Source organism: Mytilus galloprovincialis, chromosome 1 (assembly GCF_965363235.1).
Source record: "Mytilus galloprovincialis chromosome 1, xbMytGall1.hap1.1, whole genome shotgun sequence".
NCBI lineage: Eukaryota > Metazoa > Mollusca > Bivalvia > Mytilida > Mytilidae > Mytilus > Mytilus galloprovincialis.
Window position 1 is genome coordinate 52786472 of NC_134838.1, and position 26199 is coordinate 52812670.

Consider the following 26199-nt stretch of genomic DNA (forward strand, 5'->3'; position numbering starts at 1 on the left):
CCGTTGGTAATCTTTGGTTTACAACTTGTAATGTGTAATAATAAAATATATTTAAGTATTTCTCTGTACCGGTGTTTCTTACGTTTTGTTTGTACTTTATTTATGCGACGTAGACATTTTAGCGGCATTGTAAACATTGTTATATACATGTATACAGAAAATTTGGCTAGGAGGGTTCAACGGACAATTTTCTTTCTTTAAATGTTTTGTTGTCAATTATTGTATGTGTTTTATTATCGTTTCTTCTTTGTCAATTGCTGTATGTTTTTGTTATCTTTATTCATATCCGTATTTATGTCTGTATGTTGCTATATTTTTTCTGATTAGTTTGATTTGACGAATGACTTATCAATATTATTGATGAAATAACGAAAAATCTATACAATAACAAAAAACAGAATGCAATATTTTATTTAAAAAAAAATATCAAAAAGTGTTCATAGTATTGATTTCGGTGATAGGCTTTTCATGGTGAGTATCCTTTAGACAGTCTTCTTCTACAAATCCTGTGACAATTAACAGTGACACAGTATTTGTTTGTTGGACAATCTCCATCACTAAAACAGTCGCTTTTGCAATTAGTTTTTCCTCCTAGCACAGACTGAGAAACAAATCCTGAACCAGAAGTACGGGCTGATTCACTTCGTCTGGCAGAAACAGTGTCCAGGACAACACGCCCACCTCGCCTAGAGCTGATTGCGTCAATAATATCTGCACCTGAATGACCAGACACTCCACGGCCACTACCAATAGTTTTCAAATGAGAATTTCTAGACAGATCCACATTTCTAACTAGACCAGATGAACTAATTCGACTGCCAGAGGTGAAATGATCATCATCACCAGATAAACCACGGGACAAACCAGTTGAAGAGCCTCTAATGATTCCAGATACAGAGTTCCTGCCTCCAACAGAAGACCCAGACAATCCTCTACCGGAAGATGACCCGTGAGTAATAAATTCACTGCCTATTCCATGAGATGTTCCAACTCCTCTTGATCCTGCTCGTCTATTTACATCAAGAACATCCAATACAGAAAGAGAACCGCCACCACGACGTCCGTTTATGTTTCTCCCAACTGTGTTTTCGACAAGCAAAACCTTCTCCACTCCATGTCTATCTAATGCATGTTTTTCCTTTGGTGCATATACTGTAATATGAATATCGCACATTTTATATAACTTTCACAAATCAAGTAATACAAAAACAATGAAAATTAAAAATATGTTGATGTAAGTAAATAACCTTCATCAGTACTCAAATTATTCCTTTTTGATGATTTGTTATAGTAAGGCATTTAGATTTTTGTATATTAACACCCTAAACACTTCTATTAAAACAGTCTGTAAACTTGCAGAAAGCAAATTGAATAGTTTACTTACCGGCTACTGTTATTGTGGACAATGACACCAAAAAGAAAAAGGTCTGGAGTATCATCATCTTTAGAAATTCTGAAAGAAAACAACAGAATTAATATTATATGTTACTGGAATAAAGATTTGTATGTGTCTCTTGTGTTTCAATTGTTGTGCAATGCAATCACACTTTTTGATAAACCATTCTTAATTAAGTTATTGAAGAATGATTCTTTCTTACAACTTCCATGTTTGCTTTGCTATCACTGAAATTACATGTTTTACCATACAGAAATATTCAATAGTATTTGATAATTTGTACCTTTTAGTATGTAGAACTTTAATTATTCTTTTCTATTTCTTCAATGAATTATTTCTGGTTTATTTTTGTCAAAGTTGCATAATTAATGTTTTGTTAATTTAAAATATTTTTATAATATTTACGTTTGTTTAAATAATTTCTTACCTTTCTTAAAAGCAGTCGTGATAGTATATGATAAATACTGCTTCAGAATCGTTCTTTTATACCATTTTGGTTATTTTTCTTTTAATTGACATACACACAAGGAAGTGTGTAACTGAACCGCAAATGATGAATTAATTTTTGTTTTTAAATTTAAATGTCACTCTGTCATATTTTGTGTAGTTTTGGATTATGCTGATCTTAAGAAAAAGGTGTGCTCAGGGTCATTTTGTTTTCTCCCTACAACAAACACATTTGTCATTATGTCATACTACATCTAGTTATTACGAAATATCATTCTGACTTACTAACAATATGGTTAAATATTCATGTTATTAATTTAGTTGTAATCAAAGACTTGCACTGTCTTTAAATTAACCGAGCGCATTATATAATGTCATGGCTTGGACGTTTTTTCCCCCGTTTAATTGAAATAACTTGAACACCACCGTTCAAATATTGTTGGAAACACAACAATTATTTAGACGTATCTGATTTTACAAAGCTTGATCATCTGCTTACAAAAAGGACGAGAACCATCCTCATTAAAAACCAAACTATAGAACTATTTTTAAAAATGAATTCACATATATCTTGTATATCTTCTGTTCATACTCTATCATCAATGGTCATTTTACATTATGATTGATATTGTCAATATTAAGGTGGTACCTAACAATACAGGGAGATAACTCTGTAAAATCAGCTAAAATTAGTGTTTGTCAACCAGCTATATAACCTGTGTAATTTTTCTGATTAATTGGTTGGTTCAATTTTTTTGAAATTTTTATATTTTTGTCAAAGGGTCAAAGAAAATACTTTGTCAAAATTTTATGAAAATTTAACGAGCCAAATTAATTTTAGTGCAGGTGTTGGGTACCACCTTAAAATTGAAAAGGAATTATCATCACAGTGTTAGGCTCTAAGTTACAAAACACTGATACTCATAAGTGTTGTTTATATATAATCTACATATAAATCAACTCTTAAATTTGTTGCATTTCGCAATATCTTTTGGCTGTTGGATAACCTTTGGCTTTTGGATTACTTACGGCTGTTGGATAACTTTTGATTACTTGATAGAATGGTCACTTCTTTTAATGTTTTTTTATCTACAGAGAGAGAAAAATACCAAAGGGTATCGCGGCAAAAATTAAAAAAAAAACACCGAAAGAAGAACAGTATACAAAACAAAATCTAGAAAACTATGCAAATTGTAACAGCAACCCTGTCATACCTCGAATATAGTATTGTGAAATTTGTCCGATACATTAGTAACACTGATTGCTAGGATAATAATCTCAGGTGAAAACTAATCTTAGTAGATTAAAAATAAACTAAATTATGACAAAAAAATGCTTGCACTTGATTCAAGTTGTTCTATTGCATGTATTGAAAGATCATTGACTTTTTTTTTAATATAGAAAAAATACAAACAAATATAGGTTATATAAGAAAATGAAACTAAAAATAGTTAAAATATAGATACTCCTAAATAAACGTCGATTTGAAATAATAAATAACTATAATTACATTTCTATATCTATATTATATATCTACGATTATGAAATTACTTTAGACCTGGTTCAACTTTCTTGTTTAGTACTACAAATAACTGTTTAAAACACCTTATATATCTTTAGTATGCAAACTGTCTGCTTTACACTGATTTAAAAAGAACGCCATACTAACAATTATGGAATACACAAAACTGTTGCATAAAAGATTTATAGTGCATTCCATGTTTTTAATGTTAATTCAAAAGAAATTTTAAATCAATAATCATACAGGTAGGTAAATGTGTAATACCACCAGATCATGGTATGCCACATCCGGTTGTAAACGAAAATAGGTCGAAAAAAATATTCCCTCGAATTTGACAATGGTAGGTAATTACAATGAATTAATCCTACATTTTATTGCAGTAAAACATTTCTGTGTCATAACCATATATCTTGGGTATTATTTTTTTTTAATTGGGGTTTCTATAGAATATTTTGTAAACTTGATGTTACATTGTCTTTAACCTTGTAAACAGGTTAGATAAGTGAAGAAATTTAATTGGATAACTTCCAGTGATGGTACTTTTCTTATATGCAAATAAAATGTTATGTGAGTTTTTTTCTATAGTACTGGACAGGATACAACTTTACTTTTGCCAAGTATTTCTTTATTTGAAACAAAGATTTTTTTTTTCATTTTGACTATTTTCTATTTTCTATTCTTTTGGCTTTTTCAAAATAATTGCCATCTCCCCTTTTTAATAAGTGTTTGCCAATCGAATGAGTGCTTAACTTTTTCTGGCTGGGTTTTGTCTTTATTCCTATTAAGCAGACTTCAAACAGTAGCTTCTCAAGAAAATTGTAAAGATATAAGTACTACCTTTATCTTCAGATTCGATAATGTAAATTTTTGTTTTCTTTTCTTTCATTTTTGCTAATTTGCTTTGTTATATCACATTTTGTGCTTATATATATAACATATTTGCTTGCTTCTATAGTGATTAATATTATAACAGTTTTTACTGCTGTACTCCTTGTTTCTGAAAATTTTACCTATATCTCTTTGAATTGTTCACACATCGTTGTCAATATAATAGAATTTGATGCAACTGTAACATTAATACAAGTGAAAGGTTTAGCTAGCTATGCGATAAAGTTAAATCCATCATTTTCTGCATAAGAAAATGCTTGTATCAAGTCAGGAATAAACCATTTGATATCCATTTGTTTGATGTGTACATGTATGAGCTTTTGATTTTTTCATGGGATTAGGAATTTAAGAGGCGTTTTGTCCGCCTGAAAAAATAAATTTAACACAAAAATATTAATATGGTACGAAAGATCAAGGTATTTTAAATCTCAAAATTTAAGTCAAGATGAAAGATAAGTGTCTGAAATTTTACATTCAGCACAAATGTCGACAGGCAACGAAACAATAAATATTCTTTTTTTTTTTTTTATTATTATTCCAAGATAAAGCTGACGGTGCCAACATTTGACTTAACTTTGTTTGAATTCTTAGTTTTCCATTTTATAAAATTTGTAACTTGTATTTAATAGAGTCCAGTTTATTTAATACTAGTAAACCATATTTAGACAAACCGCTAGTATTGCGTATAATTCTAAAGTCCTAAAAACAACTTAGAAGAATGATCCAAAGTCAACTAGATAACCTTTAAGCAGTGGTTTTCCAAGCAATTCATAAAAAAATAAGATCGTCTAAAAGGAAATAAAAGACTTCAGTTTATTATTTTTTCATATTGTGCAATTCTCTGGTTACTACCAAATATACCATGAATTTATTTGAAAACATTAATAATAGGTCAAAACAATATTTCATAACAGGTACATGTATTATGACGTAACGAAAACTATGTGTAGTGTAGGAGGAAACAAAGTATGTCATTGACCTTGAGAACATTTCTTTATATTAACATATATTACAGTTCCTTAGTACTACGACAGTGTGACATTTAAAGTGCAACTTTATTCAACGAATTCATCATTTGCGGTTAACTTTAAACTTTTCTTGTGTACATGTGTAGTGTCAATAATATAATTGAAAACAGTATAAAAGAACGATGAAGTAAAACATTATTCATTAGAATTAGTTCCAATAACTTCAAACAAAGGTAAGAAATGATTAAAGAGTAATCATAGCTAATTCGTACAAACGAATATGAAAGACATACAAATCATAAATATTTCAATAGTAACAAAGATAATAAATATGTCGATCAGAATTTAAAAAAAAAAAAAGAATTTACAAAGTTTAAAGCGTTGTGCATTCTTTTAGGTATTTGTTTTAGTAATTATAAGGTAAATACAGTAGCAACATACTGCTTCAGAATATATTTTTTTTTATAACTGATGTTTACTGATATTTAAAATCCATCGGAAGTTTAAGCGGAATGAAATAATTATTTGAGATATTCAAGTTATTAATCATTCTAAGTAATGTTTATTTCCTATGTTTAAATACTGTAAAAGTAAATGTATATCTTTTTCTTATTCTTGACAATCAATGTAAGATATGCAAGTTTCGTTTTCTGTATTTTTTAAATCGTGAATAAACATCCTATGTATCTTTCTAATTTGTAACGTGAACCTAATATCTTTGTAAAATCATATTGCATTGATAGATTGACAATTTATTTTCACTATTTATATAATTCGTATTAAATTACTTGAACTGCTATTTTGTAAGTAATGATATTTTTCCTCTAATTTTCAGACTTAGAAATGATGAGATTCCAGACCATTTTCGTTTTGATGGCATTGACCACAATAACAGTAGCCGGTAAGAAAAATGTTCAATGTGTTTTTCTAGAAAATTTATAAACTGTATCAAATAAAAATGTTTTCACACTTTTGAATATCCTACCACAGAATGTTCTTTAAAACAGCTGTTATTTCCAAAACCAAACATTCTCTGCAATTGCTTACAACAACGTCCCTTTGCCTAGAGTGTGTAATTGTTTTAAATAACGACAATACCTGATATAATTGTATTGTTAAATAAAAAATAATTCACCAGTATTTTTTTCTCCAATTAATCAATTCATGAATTTCTCATATTCAATTTTACAGTATATGCACCCTCGGATAAGCATGCATTAGATAGACATGGAGAGGAGAAGGTTTTACTGGTCGAAAACACAGTTGGAAGAAACATTAACAGGCGTCGTGGTGAGGGATCTCTTTCTGTAATGGATGTTATTGATGCAAATAGACGAGCAGGATCAAGAGGAGTTGGAACATCTCATGGAATAGGCAGTGAATTTATTACTCACGGGTCATCTTCCGGTAGAGGATTGTCTGGGTCTTCTGTTGGAGGCAGGAACTCTGGTAGCCGAATTGGTTCATCTGGTCTAGTTAGAAATGTGGATCTGACTAGAAATTCTCATTTGGAAACTATTGGTAGTGGCCGTGGAGTGTCTGATCATTCAGGTGTAGATGTTATTGACGCAATCAGTTCTAGACGAGGTGGGCGTGTTGTCCTGGACACTGTTTCTGTCAGACGAAGTGGATCACCCCGTACTTCTGGTTCAGGATTTGTTTCTCAGTCTGTGGTAGGAGGAAAAACTAATTGCAAAAGCGACTGTTTTAGTGATGGGGATTGTCCAACAAACAGATATTGTGTCACTGTTAATTGTCACAGGATTTGTAGAAGAAGACTGTCTAATGGATACTCACCATGAAAAGCCTATCACCGAAATCCATACTTTGAACACTTTTTGATATCTTTTTTAAAATAAAATATTGCATTCAGTTTTTGTTATTGTATAGATTTTTCGTTATTTCATCAACAAAATTGATAAGTCATTCGTTAAATCAAACTAATCAGAAAGAATATAGCAACATACAGACATAAATACAGATATGAATAAAGATAACAAAAGCATACAGCATTGACAAAAATGTGCGGTGATTTGTTTAAATTACAGTAACTCGTAACACATAAAAAATATAACATAAACAATAATAAAACACTTTTTTTCGCCAAAGAAAAGACAATTCCTTGTTAAGTTCTACATTTATTTGAATTCTAAAAATAACTGGAACAAATCGTCAGAATGTTTATGATGGATACGACAAAACGGAAAACTAACGATTTTTTTTTACAAAAACAGATTAATCGAAACATATTAGCATATACATCTTTGATTATAAAAAGATGTATACATAAAACCTGAATTATAACATAAAAAGTATAAGGATATATTTTAATAGCGAAGACTGTTTATTTCGGGAAATAACTTGTTTATTTGTTAGTTATTGCTGGCGTAAAAAAAAAAAGCAAATGAAAAACTTGAAATATTGTATCAAATTTAACCAACAACTTAATTTAAAAACCGATTAATTATTACAAAATAATTATTAGTTTTAAATTAAAGGTAATGAATAATTGTACATTTAAACTCTTTGAAACAAAACATAAGTCAAAAATATAACTACATTTTGTATTTTAGTACAAACTAATTGTAAACACTTAAAATTAAATATATGTTCGGTAAAAACAATATATACTGAGCAAAAAAAGTTTAACAACACTTTTTTTCAAATTTTTTTTACGTTGTTTCTGGATTTTTTTTTATTAAACATCCTTGATATAATCCTTAGTTTTACCTGTAATTTTAAACAGTAGTAATTTTTTCCTGGTGATTGATTTTGCGCCATTTCAGCTTTGCACGTGTAATTGATGTTTTACCTTCTGTACCTGTATTTTTAAAACGAAGTTTAAATTTTTTTGGCACCCTTGTTCAGAAACACACCATTTGTAAGAAAAACACATAAAAGTTTGAAAAAATGCATGTTGCATCAACCAGGCCTCTCCGAAACCCCCGTCAGATGGCTCTTGGAATTGTTGATGCAAGCATGAGTGTTGCTGACGTCGTGCTCAATTTAATGTGCATAACTCAACAGTTTAGAGACTAACAAACAGATATCAACAAATTGCAACAGCACAGGATAGGTCGATATGTCGTAAACCAAAAACAACCATCGACGAGGGAGGAGCGTTACCTTCGCTTTACGTCAACACGTAACAATTTGTTCCCGGCCACAAGAGTAGTGCATTGACTAAGAGCAGCTGCTGGTATGCCTTCCAGTTCTGCATTGATGCACTTAGAACATGGCCGGGTAACGGATTTTGAATAACACTATACTCATTTCCGCATTTTGACCCTCCCGGGCTCCATACAAAAATATCCTAATGAATGTGAGTGTTAACCATTCATGTTGCTTCTGATAGTCATAATTCCATTTTTATATTATCAAAATTATAACTTGTTATGATTTGGTAATCAAATAAAATTTCATATTTTTGTTGCTAAACTTTTTTGGCTCAGTATATGTTTCAGGGAGCTGAAATCGAAGTGTCATGGTTTCATACTTAAAAGTTCAAAGGCTAATCTCTTGCATCTTTCATATAAATACTGAGTTATTCAACTATTTTATTTTATTCCTGCAAATAACACACGGGTGAATATGAGCAAGAGAAGAAATTCGAGTTTTACTTATACAAATCTACAGGGCCCAGTTTCACTCTTAATATCAAAAAGAAGATGTGATATGATTTCCAATGAGACAACTCTCCACAAGAGACCGGAAATAAAATCACTAATACAATATGTTTATTTATATCAAAACGCATCAAATAATAATTTAGAAATAAGAAAAAAAAAATGATAGAAATTTGTTTTAAAATCATTTTATTATCACTTTATTAAGTGGTGAAAATTTTAACAAAGAAAAAATTTACTTATTCAATAAAATAATTTGAAAATATTCTGAGCAAACAAATCATATTTTAATTTTGTCTCCCTTTGACCAGTCCAAACCAGCTCGACTAGGAAAGTGTAAAAATTTTCAAATACATATTGTAATTATTCTATAGAATTTTCCTCTTTTTCAAGTGGATACACTTACTTTTAAAAAAAAAAATTTAATATTTTGAAATACCACATAACATGAAAAAAGTAGGAGTTAATTTTAGTTTTCAACTGCTAAAATTACTTAATAAACTTACTAAATTTGAAGATCTAGATCTGTATTTATATTTATATTTTCTCCTTTCACACTAAGTTGGACAGTGTATCGTTTTTCTGCAACTATTTCGACTGGATATGCAACAAGAATTTCATAAATTTGCTTGCCTTTTGTCGAGTTTAATGTTGTCTGTGTTGTACTGAGAACAGTAGCACCTTGTAAAATGTTTACCGTTAAGTCATTGGATCCTGAGTAGGTGTTTGATCCAAATAGAAGAACAGAAATAAGGACAGTATCACTTGACGTTTGAAAATCGACACAGTCGTCCTTGCCAGAAGAATACTTCCAAATATTTCCAGTATCTACTTCACATCTTTCAAGACGAATGGGGATTTTTCTATCGCCCTAAACTGGTACTTCTAGTTCCTACGCATGAAGTAGAAGTACCAGTTTAGGGCGATATCATAGCTATAACGGAAAGGAAAGCAATATGATATGTCCCCGCTATGACTGGGAAATCCTTTCCGACTAACAGTTCATGTGGACCCTTTGGGGTGCCAGCTCTGTTTCTGGTTACAGAAATTTGAATGGGGAGTGGAAAATCTCGAAACGCCAGTTTCTTAATCAGATTATCAAAACAAACTAGCATCAGTTTCAAACAGAATTTATTGATTAAAGATACATTGTATTAAATATGAACAACATAATGTATAAACAATCATAAATCTTTAACGTCACTAGCTTTCACCCAAAAATTGAATTTTACAGGCCAATTCAACCATTTTACAAAATATTGTTTATTTCGACCAGTTCCTTTTCCTTTTATAATTTTCTCAATTTTCCATTGTTCATTGTCACTTAAGGTGGTACCTAACACTACAGGGAGATCAAAATTGGTGTTTGTCAAACTGCTATATAACCAGTGTAGTTTTGCTGATAAAATGGTTGGTTCAAAATTTTTGAAATTTTTATATTTTTGTTAAAGGGTCAAAGTAAATACTTTGTCAAAATTTTATGAAAATTCAACGAGCCAAATTAATTTTAGTGAAAGTGTTGGGTACCACCTTAAATCCACCTTCTGTAATTCTGACTGATAAAATGAGTCTGTTATTTCCTCGTTATTATAATCATTGATTCGATATATCTTAGTTTGACCCCTCCAGTATCTTCTGAATACTGTGAAAATTTCACCTGTCTATTTTTGGTCATATTCCATTGAAAACACATTTCTCATGTGTGTTATTCTTACTTTATCTCCTTTCTTGTATCGAAATTGTAGACGTTTCACGGGTTTCGTCGATGAATTTGAAAAATAGGTTGATAGGCGGGCGATCTCCCCATTTGCATTGGTCACTTCAGCTGGTGGCATATCTATTGTACGATGAAAAGAGTGATTGTATGCATCTGCAAAACTTTGCAACTTTTCTATATACCTATATGTTTGTTTGTAAATAAAATATGTATAAATTTGAGTTTTAATCGTTTTTATTGCTCTTTCCGATACCGATGCTTTTACTTCATTCAATGCATAAAAATGATGTATCCCCCTTTTTTGAAAAAACATCTTGAACGAGTCTCGATCTAAACTCCTGTCCTTTGTCTGTTTGAATTCGCCTTGGAGAGCGATTTTTCAATACATCTTCAAATGCCTTAGCTACGGAAGAACCTTTCTTGTCTTTTAACTTTCGTAACCATAAATATTTGGAAAATGTATCTAAAACTACTAAAATGTATGAAAATCCATCGTTGTACTTTGAAAACTTTATCATATCCATGAGGTCAGCAGACCATTGGTCATCAATACTGCCAACTATTATATGAGTTCTTTTGTGGGGTCTCTTTGTCTGTCTTTGAATACTGTATGATTCCTGATTGTGTAACCATTTCCGTATTTTGTATTTGCTTAACGTATATTTTCCATCCTTTTTGGCAAAAGCAAAAATCGTTTCAGGTCCGGAAAAGCTGGCAGGGTTAGATGGATTGAAATAAATATTCCTGAGATAGTCTTTCCAAGACATGCTCGTTGTTCTGCGTTCTAACGTTAAATATTGTTTTTGAAATATTTTCAGTTACTTATATTTCTATTCACCAGCCTCGCTTTCATTTTCAGTTTCGTCATCAGTGTTGCTTTCATCTTCACTACCGCTTTGGTTTTCATTTCCATTATCACTTTCATTGTCTTCCGATTCAGTGTCGTCATCTTTACCGGAAATTTGGCTGTCTTCTATGAAGTTCTCAAGCTGGTGTCTATATTTTCTAATCGCCATCTGGATAGCTCTTTGATCATAATATATAAATATAGGTAAATATGCTTCGACTTTGTTTATAACATTTAAATGCACTTTTTCATATTTTAATATCATGATGTATTCAATTACCTGTACATATCTATTTATAAGTATATTCCAGTCCTCATTTTTTAGCTTGTTATTTGCTCTCTGTTTGGCTTCTTTTTTTGAAAGCCCCCTTTTCAAATATTTCTTTATTTTCGACTCTCTTGCTTCTTCAGTATAGTCTCTAGATATTTTGCCTATCTTCAGAAAAGCTTTATGTTCTTGCTTGTTGTCATTTAAAACGCACTCGTTATCTGATTGGTTGTCAGGTCTTAACCTTTTTGTTGAATTATTTTCTTCTATATCTTCAGGCAATTTTCCTTTGGATTCTTTTTTTTCCGGGCACCATGTTTTAATGTGTCTCTGTAGATCATGCATAGTTTCAAACAAGACACCACAATCGTCACATGAATTCATTTTTGAGAGATCTCTATTTAACGTCTGTTCACTTCGAATCTTTTCGGTATAATGTTGTAAATCTTCTCTGACTGTTGTATTTGTAATCATTTGCGTATGTGTGACGTCACGAAAGTTTTCTTCTAAAATATTTGCTCTTAATCGTAAAGTTTCGAGAGTTGTTGATTTTAAATCTATTAATAAATATCCAAAGGGTTGTTTTATAGCTTCCTGAAACTTATTCATAAAATAGCTGACTTTTCCTGGATACATTTGTTTAGCTAATGTCATCACTTGTTGCTTATCTATAGGATTATCAAACATAACTAAATAATGACAGTTTCTCCTCTGGGTAGGGTCCTTACTGTAATACAAATTTTGGTTAAGAACTACTACGGATAAATTCCTATGGTGCCTTCCTTCAGTAAACAAATCGGTAATTCTCGGGTCTTTGGCTGCAGTACACATCAAGTCGTCCAAAATAATCAAGTTTCGCTCTGTTGGGTCAAGAAAGCTATCATTTTCCAAATCTGAAGCTATCCCTTGAATGAATTGCACTCCTGGAAGAACTGTTTTTTTTTATTTCCTCTTACAAAGGCTGCCATCTTCTATACAACCATATAATTCTCTGTGGTTTGGGTGAAATAGTGTCTAAATTTTGGAGCAATTGTTTTAGAAAAAATGTCTTCCCACAAGAAGTTGGTCCGCTCACTGTCATTGTGAAAAGATGTTCAAACGTAAAGTGTTCAGCATTCTCGTCCCTCAGCTGCGGCGGCGGTAGACTATCTTCCTTTGGAGGACGGAGGAGGAGGAGGAGGAGTAGGCAGTAGGTCATCTTCCTTTTGCGGAGGAGGATGAGGCAGTAGGCTATCTTCCTATGGCGGAGGAGGCGGCGGATACACATCATGGCTCTGTAGATATGGTTGACTTATTCCATGTTTATTTCTATGATGTCGCAACATATTATCTTTCCTTGAAAATCTCAACTCACAAATAGGACAATTTTGTGTATCCATCTTTACACATGCAAGATTGTTGTAAATATGAAATGAACCGATAATTCGAAATTTTATATAGCCTTCGAAATGCATTCTGGGATTTTTTAATTTATTAAAGTATGAAATGTATATTCTAGATTATTCTAGTAAACTCTGGTATCATTTTTATGTTGCATGATGGGTTATATTTTAGCCTATAAATTATTTTCTTTTTTCGAAGATACTCATTCACTTTTGAACCACCAACGAGGAAAGATGGAAAAAAAGTTTCAAAACATAATCGACATTCCAAACCGCATGAGATGTATAAATGTGACATTTGTGGGAAAAAGTTTGGACGAAAATACAATCTTGAAATTCACCTATTGCGACATAGAGACGATGACCTATTTCAGTGTAATGAATGCGGTGTCTTTTTTTCAAGAAAGGATACTTTCAACGTCACCTCGAACAAGTTCATAACCAAACAGGGGGAGGCTTAAAGAGAAAAGTTTCTACCGAAAATAGCGCTACTAAGAAACGTCGTCTGACCCAAAAGGATAAACCGGATCGTTTTTACGATCTACGAGTTGTGTCAGGGCGTAATTAACCTTTTAGGACAAAATCAACAGCATATAAAGTTACATTCAAGGAACTAGAAGTACGTGGTTTACCACAAATTTTAAAGATGCTTCAATTATTATTTCAATCTCTTATCAAGGACATGACAGAATTCATGAAATCCGATGATCTTATACGAATGTCAATACAGTGCCCAGAATTGGACTTCCCTATAACAATATCATTTATGAAAGTTGCACAATTGTCAGCAGAAACAATGCTAAGAAAAATTGAAAGAGTGTTACAGTCATATGAACAATTTGTTCTCGATAGTTCACTGGAAATAGAGATTACCTATGTAGATATGCCGAAAGGTAGTAGGCGAAAGTCGTGTAAATTTGTAGACGTAGGAAGGTTTCTGAAAGACAAAAAGTGCATTATTCAGATTCAAAATAATGATGAGCTTTGTTGTGCCAGAGCCCTAGTCACTGCTAAAGCCAATATTGACAAACATTAGAAGTGGGAGAGTATTCGGAAAGGATGTAAGATACAATTAGACATGGCTATCGAGTTGCACGAGAAGGCAAATATTCCTCTTAGAGCTTGTGATCTTGAAGATATCAAACAATTTTAAAGTGTGATGAACGACAGGAAAAACTTTCTTCGTCCAGAAACAATTGGAATAATTCCAGCGGAAGGCTACAATCCAGAGGAAAACACTCTATTAAGGCACTGAAATGGCTGATATATGTATCCAAATCAAAAGGAATCCATATACAACATGCACGCAATGGCGGAGAAAAGTACATTGTCGACTACAGAGTTGATGGCTATCACAAGATGGTAAAGAGTGAGAATGGAGAAGAAATTGTTTTTGAATATCATGGATGTTTCTGGCATGGGTGTTCAAAGTGCTACAGTAAACAAACAGTAAACATGGTTAATAAAATGACAATGCCTGATCTCCATCAACGAACGCTTGAAAAAAAGAATTATCTAGAAAATCAAGGTTATAAATACATATCTAAATTGGAATGTGAGTTTGACAAGGAAATAATTGAAAATATTGATATTAAAACTTTTGTAGACAGTGTGAACTACGTCAATTCACTTGAACCTAGAAATGCATTTTCCGGTGGTAGAACAGAAGCCTTTAAACTATACCATGAAGCTAAAGATGGTGAACAAATCAAATATTATGACGTAACATCCTTGTATCCCTTTATCAATAAAACTGGGAAAGTTGTATTGGGACATCCTGCTATAATAACAGAGAATTTTGATGATATTTCAAAGTATGAGGGTCTTATCAAATGCTGTGTTCAGCCACCTCGTGGACTTCATATTCCTGTGTTCCCTGCAAAAATCAATAACAAACTGATGTTTTCGTTATGAAGAACATGTACTGAATTACAACAGACAACAACCAGACTCCATACTAACACTGAAAGAGCTATAACTGGCACATGGGTAACAGAAGAACTGAAGATGGCAGTAAATAAGGGGTACATAGTGGAAAAAATATACGAAGTCTGGCATTTCAATGATGTCGAGCAATACGAACCGAAATCAAAATCAGGAGGAATATTTACGGAATATATTAACACTTTTCTAAAAATGAAACAAGAGGCAAGTGGATGGCCTTCCTGGTGTGAAACCGAAGCCGACAAACAAAGATATATTCAAGATTATTTAGAGAAAAAAGGTATCCAATTAGATTATAACAAAATAAAAAAGAATCCGGGTCTTCCCTTGCTAAACTTATGTTGAATAGCTTCTGGGGTAAACTCGGGCAACGGACAAATTTACCTCAAGTGGAGTACGTAGCTGATACATACGTTTATTTTGACATGTTGACCAGTGATCAACAAGAAGTAATTTGTGTCAACTTTGTTACGGATGAAATGATTGAAATGCGTTGGAGGAACAAAGAAGAATTTATAGAAGTCTCAGGAAGAACTAACGTTGTAATAGCAGCCTATACAACAGCTCAAGCCAGACTTAAGCTGTACAGTTATTTGGACAAGCTAGGAGATCGCGTATTATATGCTGATACAGATTCTGTGATATTTACAGCTAAACAGGTCGAATGGGAACCACCTTTAGGTGATTATTATGAGAACTTACGGATGAGGTTCCAGCTAATAATATTACGCATTTTGTGACAGGCGGCCCTGAAAACTACGCTTACAAATTGCCGAAACCCTATGGTGATGGAAATCAGACTGTTTGCAAAGTAAGAGGTATTACCCTCAATTATATAAATGCACTTAGTATAAATTTTGATGCTGTCAAGGATATGGTAAAAACTTCTGAGAAGACAACAATAACTGTAGTAGATGAGCATAAAATCATAAGAGATTCAAAAAGTAGTAGGGTTATAACTGGCCAACAGAGCAAAGATTATAGAATTGTGTTTGTTAAGAGAGTGAGTGTGTCCGATTATAAGACATTACCATATGGATATTAAGAAATGATTTAACCATATACTGTATATCTATGTATTGTAAATAATAATATATATATACTAATGTTTTGATAAACATGTGCTTCTTGATAATAAAATGTTTGAAAATTCCATATTGTTTATGTCATTTGTCCAGAATGTAAACAAACTTCAATAAACTTGTCTAAAAATGCATACAAAATAAGACAAAATGCACATTGCACACACACTAGCTATATATAGAGACACGCTAGTTCCAATTATGATGAATGCAGATCCTGCTCGTAATTACGGAGAGTTGCCCAGATTTTTTTTATCATTGTCTATTATAAGGGAGACTACCACTTCAATGTCCGACATCAAAGTTGTTATCCTTAAAAAAAAGATGTTGTCTACTACATACCATATACTATACATATATTACTATAGTACAAATTTGTTTTAAATTTTTCTCCTCCCGGTTGCCCATTCAAAGTAAAGGCAACCTTTTACCTGAAGAGACCTGGATGACTATTTGTATGTGTCATTTTTGTGGATTTAAGATAAGGCAGTTTTCAATGAGACAAAAGTTTTTAAAGAAAATGCATCTTTTTGATATACCCTTTTGCCTGTCTTTCATATTTCTAATCAAGAATAGGACCAAATGTTGCCAAAAAATCCCTGTTAATTAAAAAAAAAGTCCTAGATAAGAGGAGGTGGGCTACCTGACCCCCGTCTTAATACGCCTCAGATTACAGATTTTTATTCTCTCGATCGTCAGGGACGGAGGAATCACTAAATATCAGTATGTCTTTTGAATATTGTTCTGAATAATATACACGACTGTTATTGGAATTGAACGACAATAAAATGTAAATTATTTCTGCTACATAAATCGAGGGATACGTCTTTGCATTGGTAGCACGTTTCTCGCTAGAATAGCCTACCGGGAGGGTGATTTACGGATCATATCGGGTGCAATCGGAAGAAACAATGTATGTATGTAAACTATAACGACCTATATAATAATGACCCGGTTGGAGGACGTGAAAGAGAGCATGATTGATTCTCCGTTTACATTAATGAAATGCGGTTGGATTGTTTTTTTAACATATTACGTTATTTTCATTTCCATAATTATCGATTACTGTAAATGTATACATCATTAATGCGTTTTGTTTAAATCTGTTTAATGTGTTAAAAAAGCGTTTAACGTAATAGGTGTTTGCACGTAACGTAATCAGTGGTTGCACATAATGTAATAAGGTGTTTGCACATAATGTAATAGGTGTTTGCACATAACGTAATAGGTATTTGTACATAACGTAGTAGGTGTTTGCACATAATGTAATAGGCATTTGCACATAACGTAATAGGTGTTTGTACATAATGTAAGACGTGTTTGTACATAACGTTGACATCTTGAATGTTAACAGAAAGTATCAATTGTTTGGAAAAACGCATATAAGCTATACCATGATATATTATATATTTCACAGAAGATACATATGTATAAACACAACATAAAGCCATTACAATATAATATAATGAGGTTTTCATAGAACAAAGACGTATCAAAACAAAACGTTTAGAACATTTAACATAACAATCATATTTGAGACAGGACGCAGTTAATAACTGACTTACTTAAAGAAAGAATAGACACAACATAGAGGAAACGTGAAAGAACGTAAAAGTAGTTGATCATAAAGTTTAGAGGTATTCACAGAATATTCAGTCGTTACAACATGATGCAATGCATTTTGCTCATAACAAAGAATAGCAATGACATATCATACAATTGTTTGACAAAACAAATAATTAATTTGACATAACACAGAGATGCAGTGTCAGGAAATAAAGGCACTTACACAGAACATACAGAAGAAATGACAGGACGTAAAGACAAAATGACAAAACACATTAAATATTTACACTATAAGACAGTTACGGCGTTCAATAACAATCGCTCATCACCCTATTGAAACAGTTTGCCAACTAGACGATTAGTAATGGAGTGGGCGGACACAATTGTGTATTTTGCTTTTCTGGTCTACGGATTCAATGTTTTTGAGAAAAGATATTAATTATTTGCTAATAAAATGTAATTTTTCTTTCTATAGGCACGTTTTATGTTATGTTAAGTTTTCTCGTGTTTCTTCTTGCTGTGTACAATTTTCAATCCACTTTATAGGAGTCCAGTGTGTAATTATTCCTTCCACTAGACATATAGTTCATTCAATTATTTGAGGAAAACCTTTTGATATTTGTTCTGTAAACATCTTTCTCTGCATATTTTGATTAAATAGAGCGATATAAATGAATTTTTATAGTTTGTTCTTAGGTTGTACTGTTACACCACGGTCACAGGTTATGGGAGTGTTTGGCGCAAGCAAGCATGTTCAACCCCGCCACATTTTGTATGTGCCTGTCCAAAGTCAGGATTCTGTGGTTCAGTGAGTGTAGTTTGTTGCTGTATATCATATCTGTTTTTGTTTTACATTAACTTGTCCTTTTGGGGCCTTTATAGCTTATTATGCGGTAAGGATTTTGCACATTGGTGAGGACCGGGAACTATAAATGTAAACTTTACGTTATTTTTGCTTTGATGGAGAGTTATATAACTGGCAATCATAACATATCTGCTTATATAGGCAATACTCTGTTGATGAACCTTTGTTTAAGCAAGTGCTACATATCGGCAAATTTAGAACACTGCACACAATTATGTTGAATTATGTTGCTTCTACCTGCAAAAATGTTTTTATTTTCCATAACTTTGGATTGTATTGGTTATTTTCGGAAAGATTGAAATGCATCACTTAAAGAAACGAAGAAAAACACAGAAACATGCATGATCAAAATAGATTCGAAGACAAAAGTCAGGTCAAAGTGACCAAAATAAATTCGAAGACAAAAGTCCGATCAATTCTTAATTTCATCAGTCAATGAATTGAAGTTTGAAATATCAATAGACATGAAAAATAATGGAAACCATAATTAAGATAATGTTCTATGCTGTATAGCCCTAAGAAAAGAATCAACGAAGAAAGGGATTATATATTACCAACAAACAATGCTGCATCACAGGAAAGACAAGACACATTTATTAAAAAGTAGCATTTATAAACTAATGAAAAAATAATCTTTCTATATTTTCATACAATTTCTGATAAATTTAAGAAACATTGATAATTAGTTATTCACTTGCAAGTGAATGAGTCGACCCCTTTAAATCCGTATTCATGTGAACTTCAATTTAACTTCAATTTAACCCCTAGCTAGAGATTGACAACGCATTCATTGTACGTGTACTGGTTATTTAAAGAAAAAGAGTGTCAACAATGAAAGTGAAACTACGGTAAATCATTTGATTACTAATTCGATGCACATAATAGTTATCAAAAGTACCAGGATTATAATTTTATACGCCAGACGCGCGTTTCGTCTACATAAGACTCATCAGTGACGCTCAGATCAAAATAGTTAAAAAGCCAAACAAATACAAAGTTGAAGAGCATTGAAGACCCAAAATTCCAAAAAAATGTGCCAAATACGGCTAAGGTAATCTACTCCTGGGGTAAGAAAATCCTTAGTTTTTCGAAATATTCACATTTTTGTAAACAGAAAATTTATAAAAATGACCATATAATTGATATTCATGTCAACACCGAAGTGCTGACTACTGGGCTGGTGATACCCTCGGGGACGAAACGTCCACCAGCAGTGGCATCGACCCAGTGGTGTAAATAGTTATCAAAAGTACCAGGATTATAATTTTATACGCCAGACGCGCGTTTCGTCTACATAAGACTCATCAGTGACGCTCAGATCAAAATAGTTAAAAAGCCAAACAAATACAAAGTTGAAGAGCATTGAAGACCCAAAATTCCAAAAAGTTGTGCCAAATACGGCTAAGCTGATCTACTCCTGGGGTAAGAAAATCCTTAGTTTTTCGAAAATGTAAACAGAAAATTTATAAAAATGACCATATAATGCTGATACCCTCGGGGACGAAACGTCCACCAGCACATAAAATCATTCTTATACGGTTAAAAGCAATGAGAAACATCTATCTTTAATCTATAAAATCAAATCAAACAAACCTATAAAAATCCCATTGCACGTGTTGGTTTAATCTATTCATATCTTTATTTATGTTTACATCGCTTATATGGTCTGAGGTCAAATCGATAGTTATTTAGATGGCGTCTGGACTAAAATACACACTAAACGAACCTATATATTATATACCCCATGCTCTGTAAACTGTTTATTTTAGACTTTTGATAGTTTGGATAAATGTTTTACATTGTTATAAATCAAATATGAGAATTTGAGTCAAATCGGTCACCATGAATTTGACAGCTAGTGCCCCTTTAAAGTGTTCAGGGTTAAATGTTTGAAACATTAATAAAATAAAATATGAATTAATTGAAAAATGAAATTAAGCTAAATGTCTCACGACTGTTGGAAATGAGTGATTGATAAACAAGAAAACGCCCAAATGGATAGAAATACAATACATATCAAGTTATATTTGTAGGTTATGTCCTGAAACAGCATTGAAATAGAATAGTAATAGCGGTATGTTCTGCACTTACTACTTGCAATTACTTGACTAACACCTTTGTAGTATCACTAGTATTTGAAAACGAGAATATCTTATTTAGCAAAATTATATAAAAGCATTTAATTTAATGGCAAACATTTTGTTTTAATCTTGCTATATATCTTGTTGTTCTTATTTTAGTTTGACAACAGTTAAGCAAGACCAAGCACCGATTTCCATTGTTTTCCATGGCTTCACGGTTATGATATCACCGTACACAAAATAGCGCACCGCATCTACTGTACCACTGTGAACATATGTATCTTCTCCATTATGCTCAGCAGTGTATCCATATGCCAATACGTACGCATTATCATATAATGCAAAGTATCCATGATCTGTTTTACTTCTTATCGTTGCGGATATAAGGTACAAACCACTGGTGACAACTGAGAACTTTCCATTACTTGTAACACTCGACATATCAACATTATAGCTAGTTCGCTTAAGGGTGAATGGTATTGGTTGACCTCCAGTTTTTGTTGCTTCGTCTCCATCATTAACACAAGCAGTAAAACCAACTGAAAAAGTAAAAATATTTAGATATACTATAACCATTATTAATATTGATATACTGAACTGCAGCTAAAGTAGCGACAAATCGTACGACATGATCAGTCCAAAGTCTTTATTGGATCAACTCGTAAATGAACGGTTGTTGTCAATGGTCAATTCCAACCTTCGACCTCAAATATACTTAAGCTCCACCCAAACACATCTGCATCAAAATAACAACTGCATCAAAGGGTTGATTGCGTACAGTGTGTCATTTTGTATATTGGGAAATTATAAACCAAGATTTTCAAGAAGTTGAAAAAATCCCTTCGCAAATTTTATAGACGCCGTCACAAGTTGGAAGACACGAATGGAATATCTGTTATACAAATAATGACAGTTAATTGTATGTTCTAATTGTAGTAAGTTCTACAATTTCGTCGTCTTTTACTTCAAGTTGACCTACCAAATTATAATTATCACCGGCTTTGTACTTTCATGATCCACGGTTGCCACATTGTAGGATGTTCCCACTCTTTTGGAGAACCTGAGATTACCTCCGCTTTGATGTGGTTCTAAGTCGTGTCTTGTATACTGTTCTTTGTCTTTTGGTCGTTGTTAGTTTCTTGTCATGACATTTGTCTGTTCGTTTTCGACTTATGATTCTGAATATCCGTTTTTGGTATCTTCCATCTCTCTTTTTAACGCACGGGAAACCAGATAAAAGAAATTACGATAAAAGATACGCTGTTCATGCCCTTTTGTTAATTGTCTTATTTTGGAAGGTGATGTCCCTTTTGTCTCTTCCTACGATGTATATATTTCACTATTTGTTCTTTATGCCCATGTCTATAGTCACGTTTTATATTTCAATTGATGTTATTTGTTTATGATGGTAAACCATTTAGTCAGTGAATTCTTAAATACAATTTCTAGAGGTTATTGATATTTAAACTGGGGCGATTAACTCACACACTGAATAAAAGTCTATAAACGTCAGATTTTTATGTAAAGTTTGTGAGTAAGCGACCTAGTTTACAAATCAATAACCAATGGAAAAAATGTTTTTAATCCTTAAAATTCTTAGCAGACATTCGCAATTTTTAATAAACATTTTTTATTCATTGGCTTCTATTTACCATCAAATGCACAATAGACAAGGAGTTTGCCGCCATATTGACTTTCTGAAATCGATAAATGTGCAATTAATGCAATCAAATCTAAAGTGAAATGTCACATACATTTTGTACCTAAAATAAAATCTTTTAGTGATATTTCATCCGCATTTGAAGCGTACAAGTAACGGCATAATCTTCAGATTGAGAGTTTTCATTCGTATGATTCGTTTGCCATTATCTTAACGCGGTAAGATCTTTCATGATATTTCGAGGAATTTTATTTTATCTAAATTTCATACATTTTCCAAGCTTAAATGCATTATTTCTTTTTTCTATGCATAGACAAATTATGTAACTTGTTTTTCAAACTCAATTTGCTTAGTACCCTTGGATCACATGCATGGGTATATCACATGAATTATAGATCACAGTGAAAGTAGTTTCGGCAATCCAATTCAACTATTTGCAGATGTGCAAATCATATAAAAATTATAGACTTATAACCATGCTTTCCTATTTTTGAAATAGTTTTTTGACTCCATAGAGAAAAGACCATGGTTTGGGAAAGGAAAAGAATATAAGTTTTTAATCTATGAAATCAATAAAATTTTTTGTTTATTTTCGAAAGCAAAACCATTACCTTTTTTCTCATTTGCATCAAGACGACTGACAGCTGCGCTGATGTCAGATGACAACGAATACTGACGACTTTCCAAATCACTAATATCGGAACGAATTGGTTTATGCTCTCCCTCTAAATTTTGTAATCTTTCTTTGATTTTTGGCACTGAAAAAAATTTTGAGATATTTAAAAAAAAACAACAACAACTAGATTTGTAATTTGTTTAGCAATAACGGATGGCACCCTCGTCCCCCCATTGCCAGGCTAGCGGCAGCCATTTTGAAAATTCCAAAGTCAAAGAGTGCATCTACACATGCAAGTTATCATTTTTGTAAAATTTCATTAATTTGGAGCATTTTGAAATTTTTGACATTTTTGCTGTTTCCATGGTTACGGCGCCCATTTTGGAAGTTTCAACTTCAAAATGAAACTGTGTACATGTCAGTTACTATTCCTTTAAAGTTTCATGAAGTTTGCAGCACTTTATTTTTTTTGGGGAAATTTTGACCATTTGTGCTGCAACCATTGTTACAGTAGATGATTCCAAAATTCTAAAAGCAGACATCTCATTGCCACATGTCATGTTATATATCAATACAGTATGAATTACTTTGGTGCTATACTCTCTGAGAAAATGCTGATTTTATGCATTTTTCCATAGGGTCAATGTTAAACTTGTCCCCAGTTGCCATGACAACGGCGGCCATTTTGGAGTTTCCAAATATCGTCTTGGCATCTTGGCATACTGGGTAACATTTTCATTAAGTTTCATCCAGTTGGGTCTTATAAAGACAGAGTTCGAATTTTTTATATTTTAGCTGTTTCCATGGTAACGGTAGCCATTTTGAAAATTCCAAGATCAAAATACAGCCCAGGTCATGCCTGTTACTATTTAAGAGAAGTTATGTCCAGTTTGGAACACTTTGAATATTTTCGGATTTTTGCTGTTTCCATGGAAACGGCAGCCATTTTGACCATTCAAAAGTTAGGTGCACAACTTCACATGCTGGTGCACATTGTGGTATAGTTCCATCAACATTGGTCAATTAAATTCCAAGAAACTGCGTGGACAAAATGTGTGGAAGAAGAATAAGGAAAAAGGGAATCGATGAATAACAATACGTCACCCAAACTCCGGTGAGGGTGCCATAAAAAACAAATCGATTGATTCTTTAAAACTATTCCCAGTTTTGATAATAAATCGCTAATGCAGAGATGTGATAAGGGACCCCAAATGGAAAAGGGAAGGATGGAATTGCAATTTCATGTTCAATTGTGTCAATAATCCAATGCAATCTAAAGCATGACACATGACAGTTATTTAATCTGTTTGAGATTTAACAGAAAATAAAAAAAAATTTAAAAATTTAAAAATAAACCAAAAAATATGACCTGTTGAAGAATCTAAAATAAATTATTAATATAAATTTTCAGTACACAAAACAACACAATTTTTTGAATTTGAAAAGGAAGTTTTTGTTACATTTAAAAGAATTTTTTTCCAAAGAGGGGCAAACGATACAAGAGGGACATTCAAACTCATAGATCGAAAATGAACTGACTACGCCATGGCTAAAAAAAGAAAAAGACATAACATAGAAAACTAAAGACTTAGCAACACAAACCCCACCAAAACCTGACCCTCGTCAATTCTATTTGTCGACTTGTTCCTTGAGTCTGACTCTATATCATTGCATCATCTCAAAGGCTTGATCTACATTTACCACTTTCTGAAATAGTTTGCAACACTTAAACTGTATATTTAAATGGCATGATATATCACACGGATACCGGAAGCCATAAATAATGTAAATGGACAAATCTAAAGAAGCAATGAATAAGCAGAATGATGGAATCTGTATACACCTAGAAGAAACATTCTCTTAGTGATCTCACATTAAAATGTCCAGTTCAATCTTTAATGTTACAGACAAGTTGTGGTTAAGTGGCTTCACACTTTCCCTCTTATTACTCCATTCTTTGAATGTTACATAGGGTCTACACATCATGGTCTCGTCTTCAGTAAAAAATATGTCAGTATCTTTGCATAAGAATGAGAAGTACACCTACTGTAACCTAATGGAAATGACTTGTTCGTGTTGCATGAGAGCCTCTGAAAGGAATCTGCTATTTATTATGTACTTTGTTTCCTTGATTGAACACTTGGTCAACCTCAAGTTTTTTTTTTAACCAAGCACATGCGGTTCTCAACGATGTCATTTCTATATGAAGACCTAAACAAAACTATTCTTTGTTCTGCTTGAAATAGTTTGTCCAGCTCCACTGTTCCGATTTTGCACCAAAAAAAAAACAAAAAAAAAAACGATTGATCACAAATGATAATTGATACATGTCTCGGAAAATAATTAACACATTGCTGGATAATATTCATGGAGTGTCGAATCGTTGTAACAGATTTAATCTCGTCTTGAAACATTGGGCAACGCGGACTGATATAGAATGACCATTGTCTTGGCTCTACATGCGTGGAATGCTGTCCAGACATATTTAATTTTTTAAATATCATCTGCTTTAACCCATCTGTGTTATCATTTTGTTAACTTATTCATACCATGCCAGGATAGAGTTGTATACTTGACTAATTATACCAGGTTGGCATACAAGTATTTCTGGTTAGACAATTGACAGAGTGCATTTCTATATAACGATTACCATTAAATGTAAGTATGAAACGCATAGTTATAATTGGTTAGTATTAAGGATATATCTTATTCTAAAATGAAATGTATACTAAGTTATAGCAATAATATGCATGAAAAAGTTGTGCTAGCGCATAATATATTGGAAAAGTACCAGAGATTATACGGAAAATGCATATATTTCAAAACAAAAAGTTCTAATGAATTTGATAAGTAAGACTAAGAAAATGCTGAAATGTTAAAATTGTTGTACTATGTAGCCATTCTTCCGCCATAGTTGAACTCTTTCTGTTGTCGATATTGTCCACGGCTGCTGTTGTAAAAACAACAAGGTTTCGTGAGAGAAACCACAATTTGGAATGTTTCATAAAAGGAATGTTCTGGTATTGTAGATATATGGATAATTAGATCATTCATATACGACAAACGTAAACTGTACATTTTGTCATTAATTTTATGACCTTCTTTCCTGATCCTTGCTTCCAGTAGACGGCATATAAACATTATGAAATGGTTTTTAGTTCAGATGAATGTAATGTTAAAGAAGAAAACAGAAATAAAACAGAGGTAACTTTGAAATGAATAGCGTCGTATTTGCTCTATGCATATGGAATAACTCGACCGCATCTCAATATTTGGCCAAACGACTAACAAACTAATATTTTTAATGACTTTTGAAAAAGACTT

The 26199-nt window shown here is 32.4% G+C and overlaps 1 protein-coding gene and 2 long non-coding RNA genes across 4 annotated transcripts in view; 1 reads left to right on the plus strand and 2 right to left on the minus strand.

Moving 5' to 3' along the window:
• Nucleotides 1-395: 395 nt before the first annotated feature.
• On the minus strand, nt 396-1542 carry LOC143078027 (uncharacterized). Its single transcript, XR_012979008.1, has 2 exons — nt 1385-1542; nt 396-1152 (listed from the first exon to the last, which is right to left on the minus strand). It is a non-coding gene; the product is annotated as an uncharacterized LOC143078027 (long non-coding RNA).
• A 3626-nt stretch (nt 1543-5168) lies between these two features.
• On the plus strand, nt 5169-7094 carry LOC143078036 (uncharacterized). Its single transcript, XR_012979014.1, has 3 exons — nt 5169-5454; nt 6057-6122; nt 6413-7094. It is a non-coding gene; the product is annotated as an uncharacterized LOC143078036 (long non-coding RNA).
• Nucleotides 7095-19264: 12170 nt separating this feature from the next.
• Nucleotides 19265-26199, minus strand: part of LOC143077977 (uncharacterized) — a 34496-nt gene continuing 27561 nt past the window's right edge. For both annotated transcript variants that reach the window (XM_076253026.1, XM_076253021.1), the window contains 2 exons: nt 22871-23017; nt 19265-21138 (listed from right to left, as the gene is read on the minus strand). In XM_076253026.1, coding sequence (XP_076109141.1) covers nt 20750-21138; nt 22871-23017 — 536 coding nt within the window. In that variant the 3' untranslated portion in view covers nt 19265-20749. The remainder of the gene's footprint in view (nt 21139-22870; nt 23018-26199) is intronic.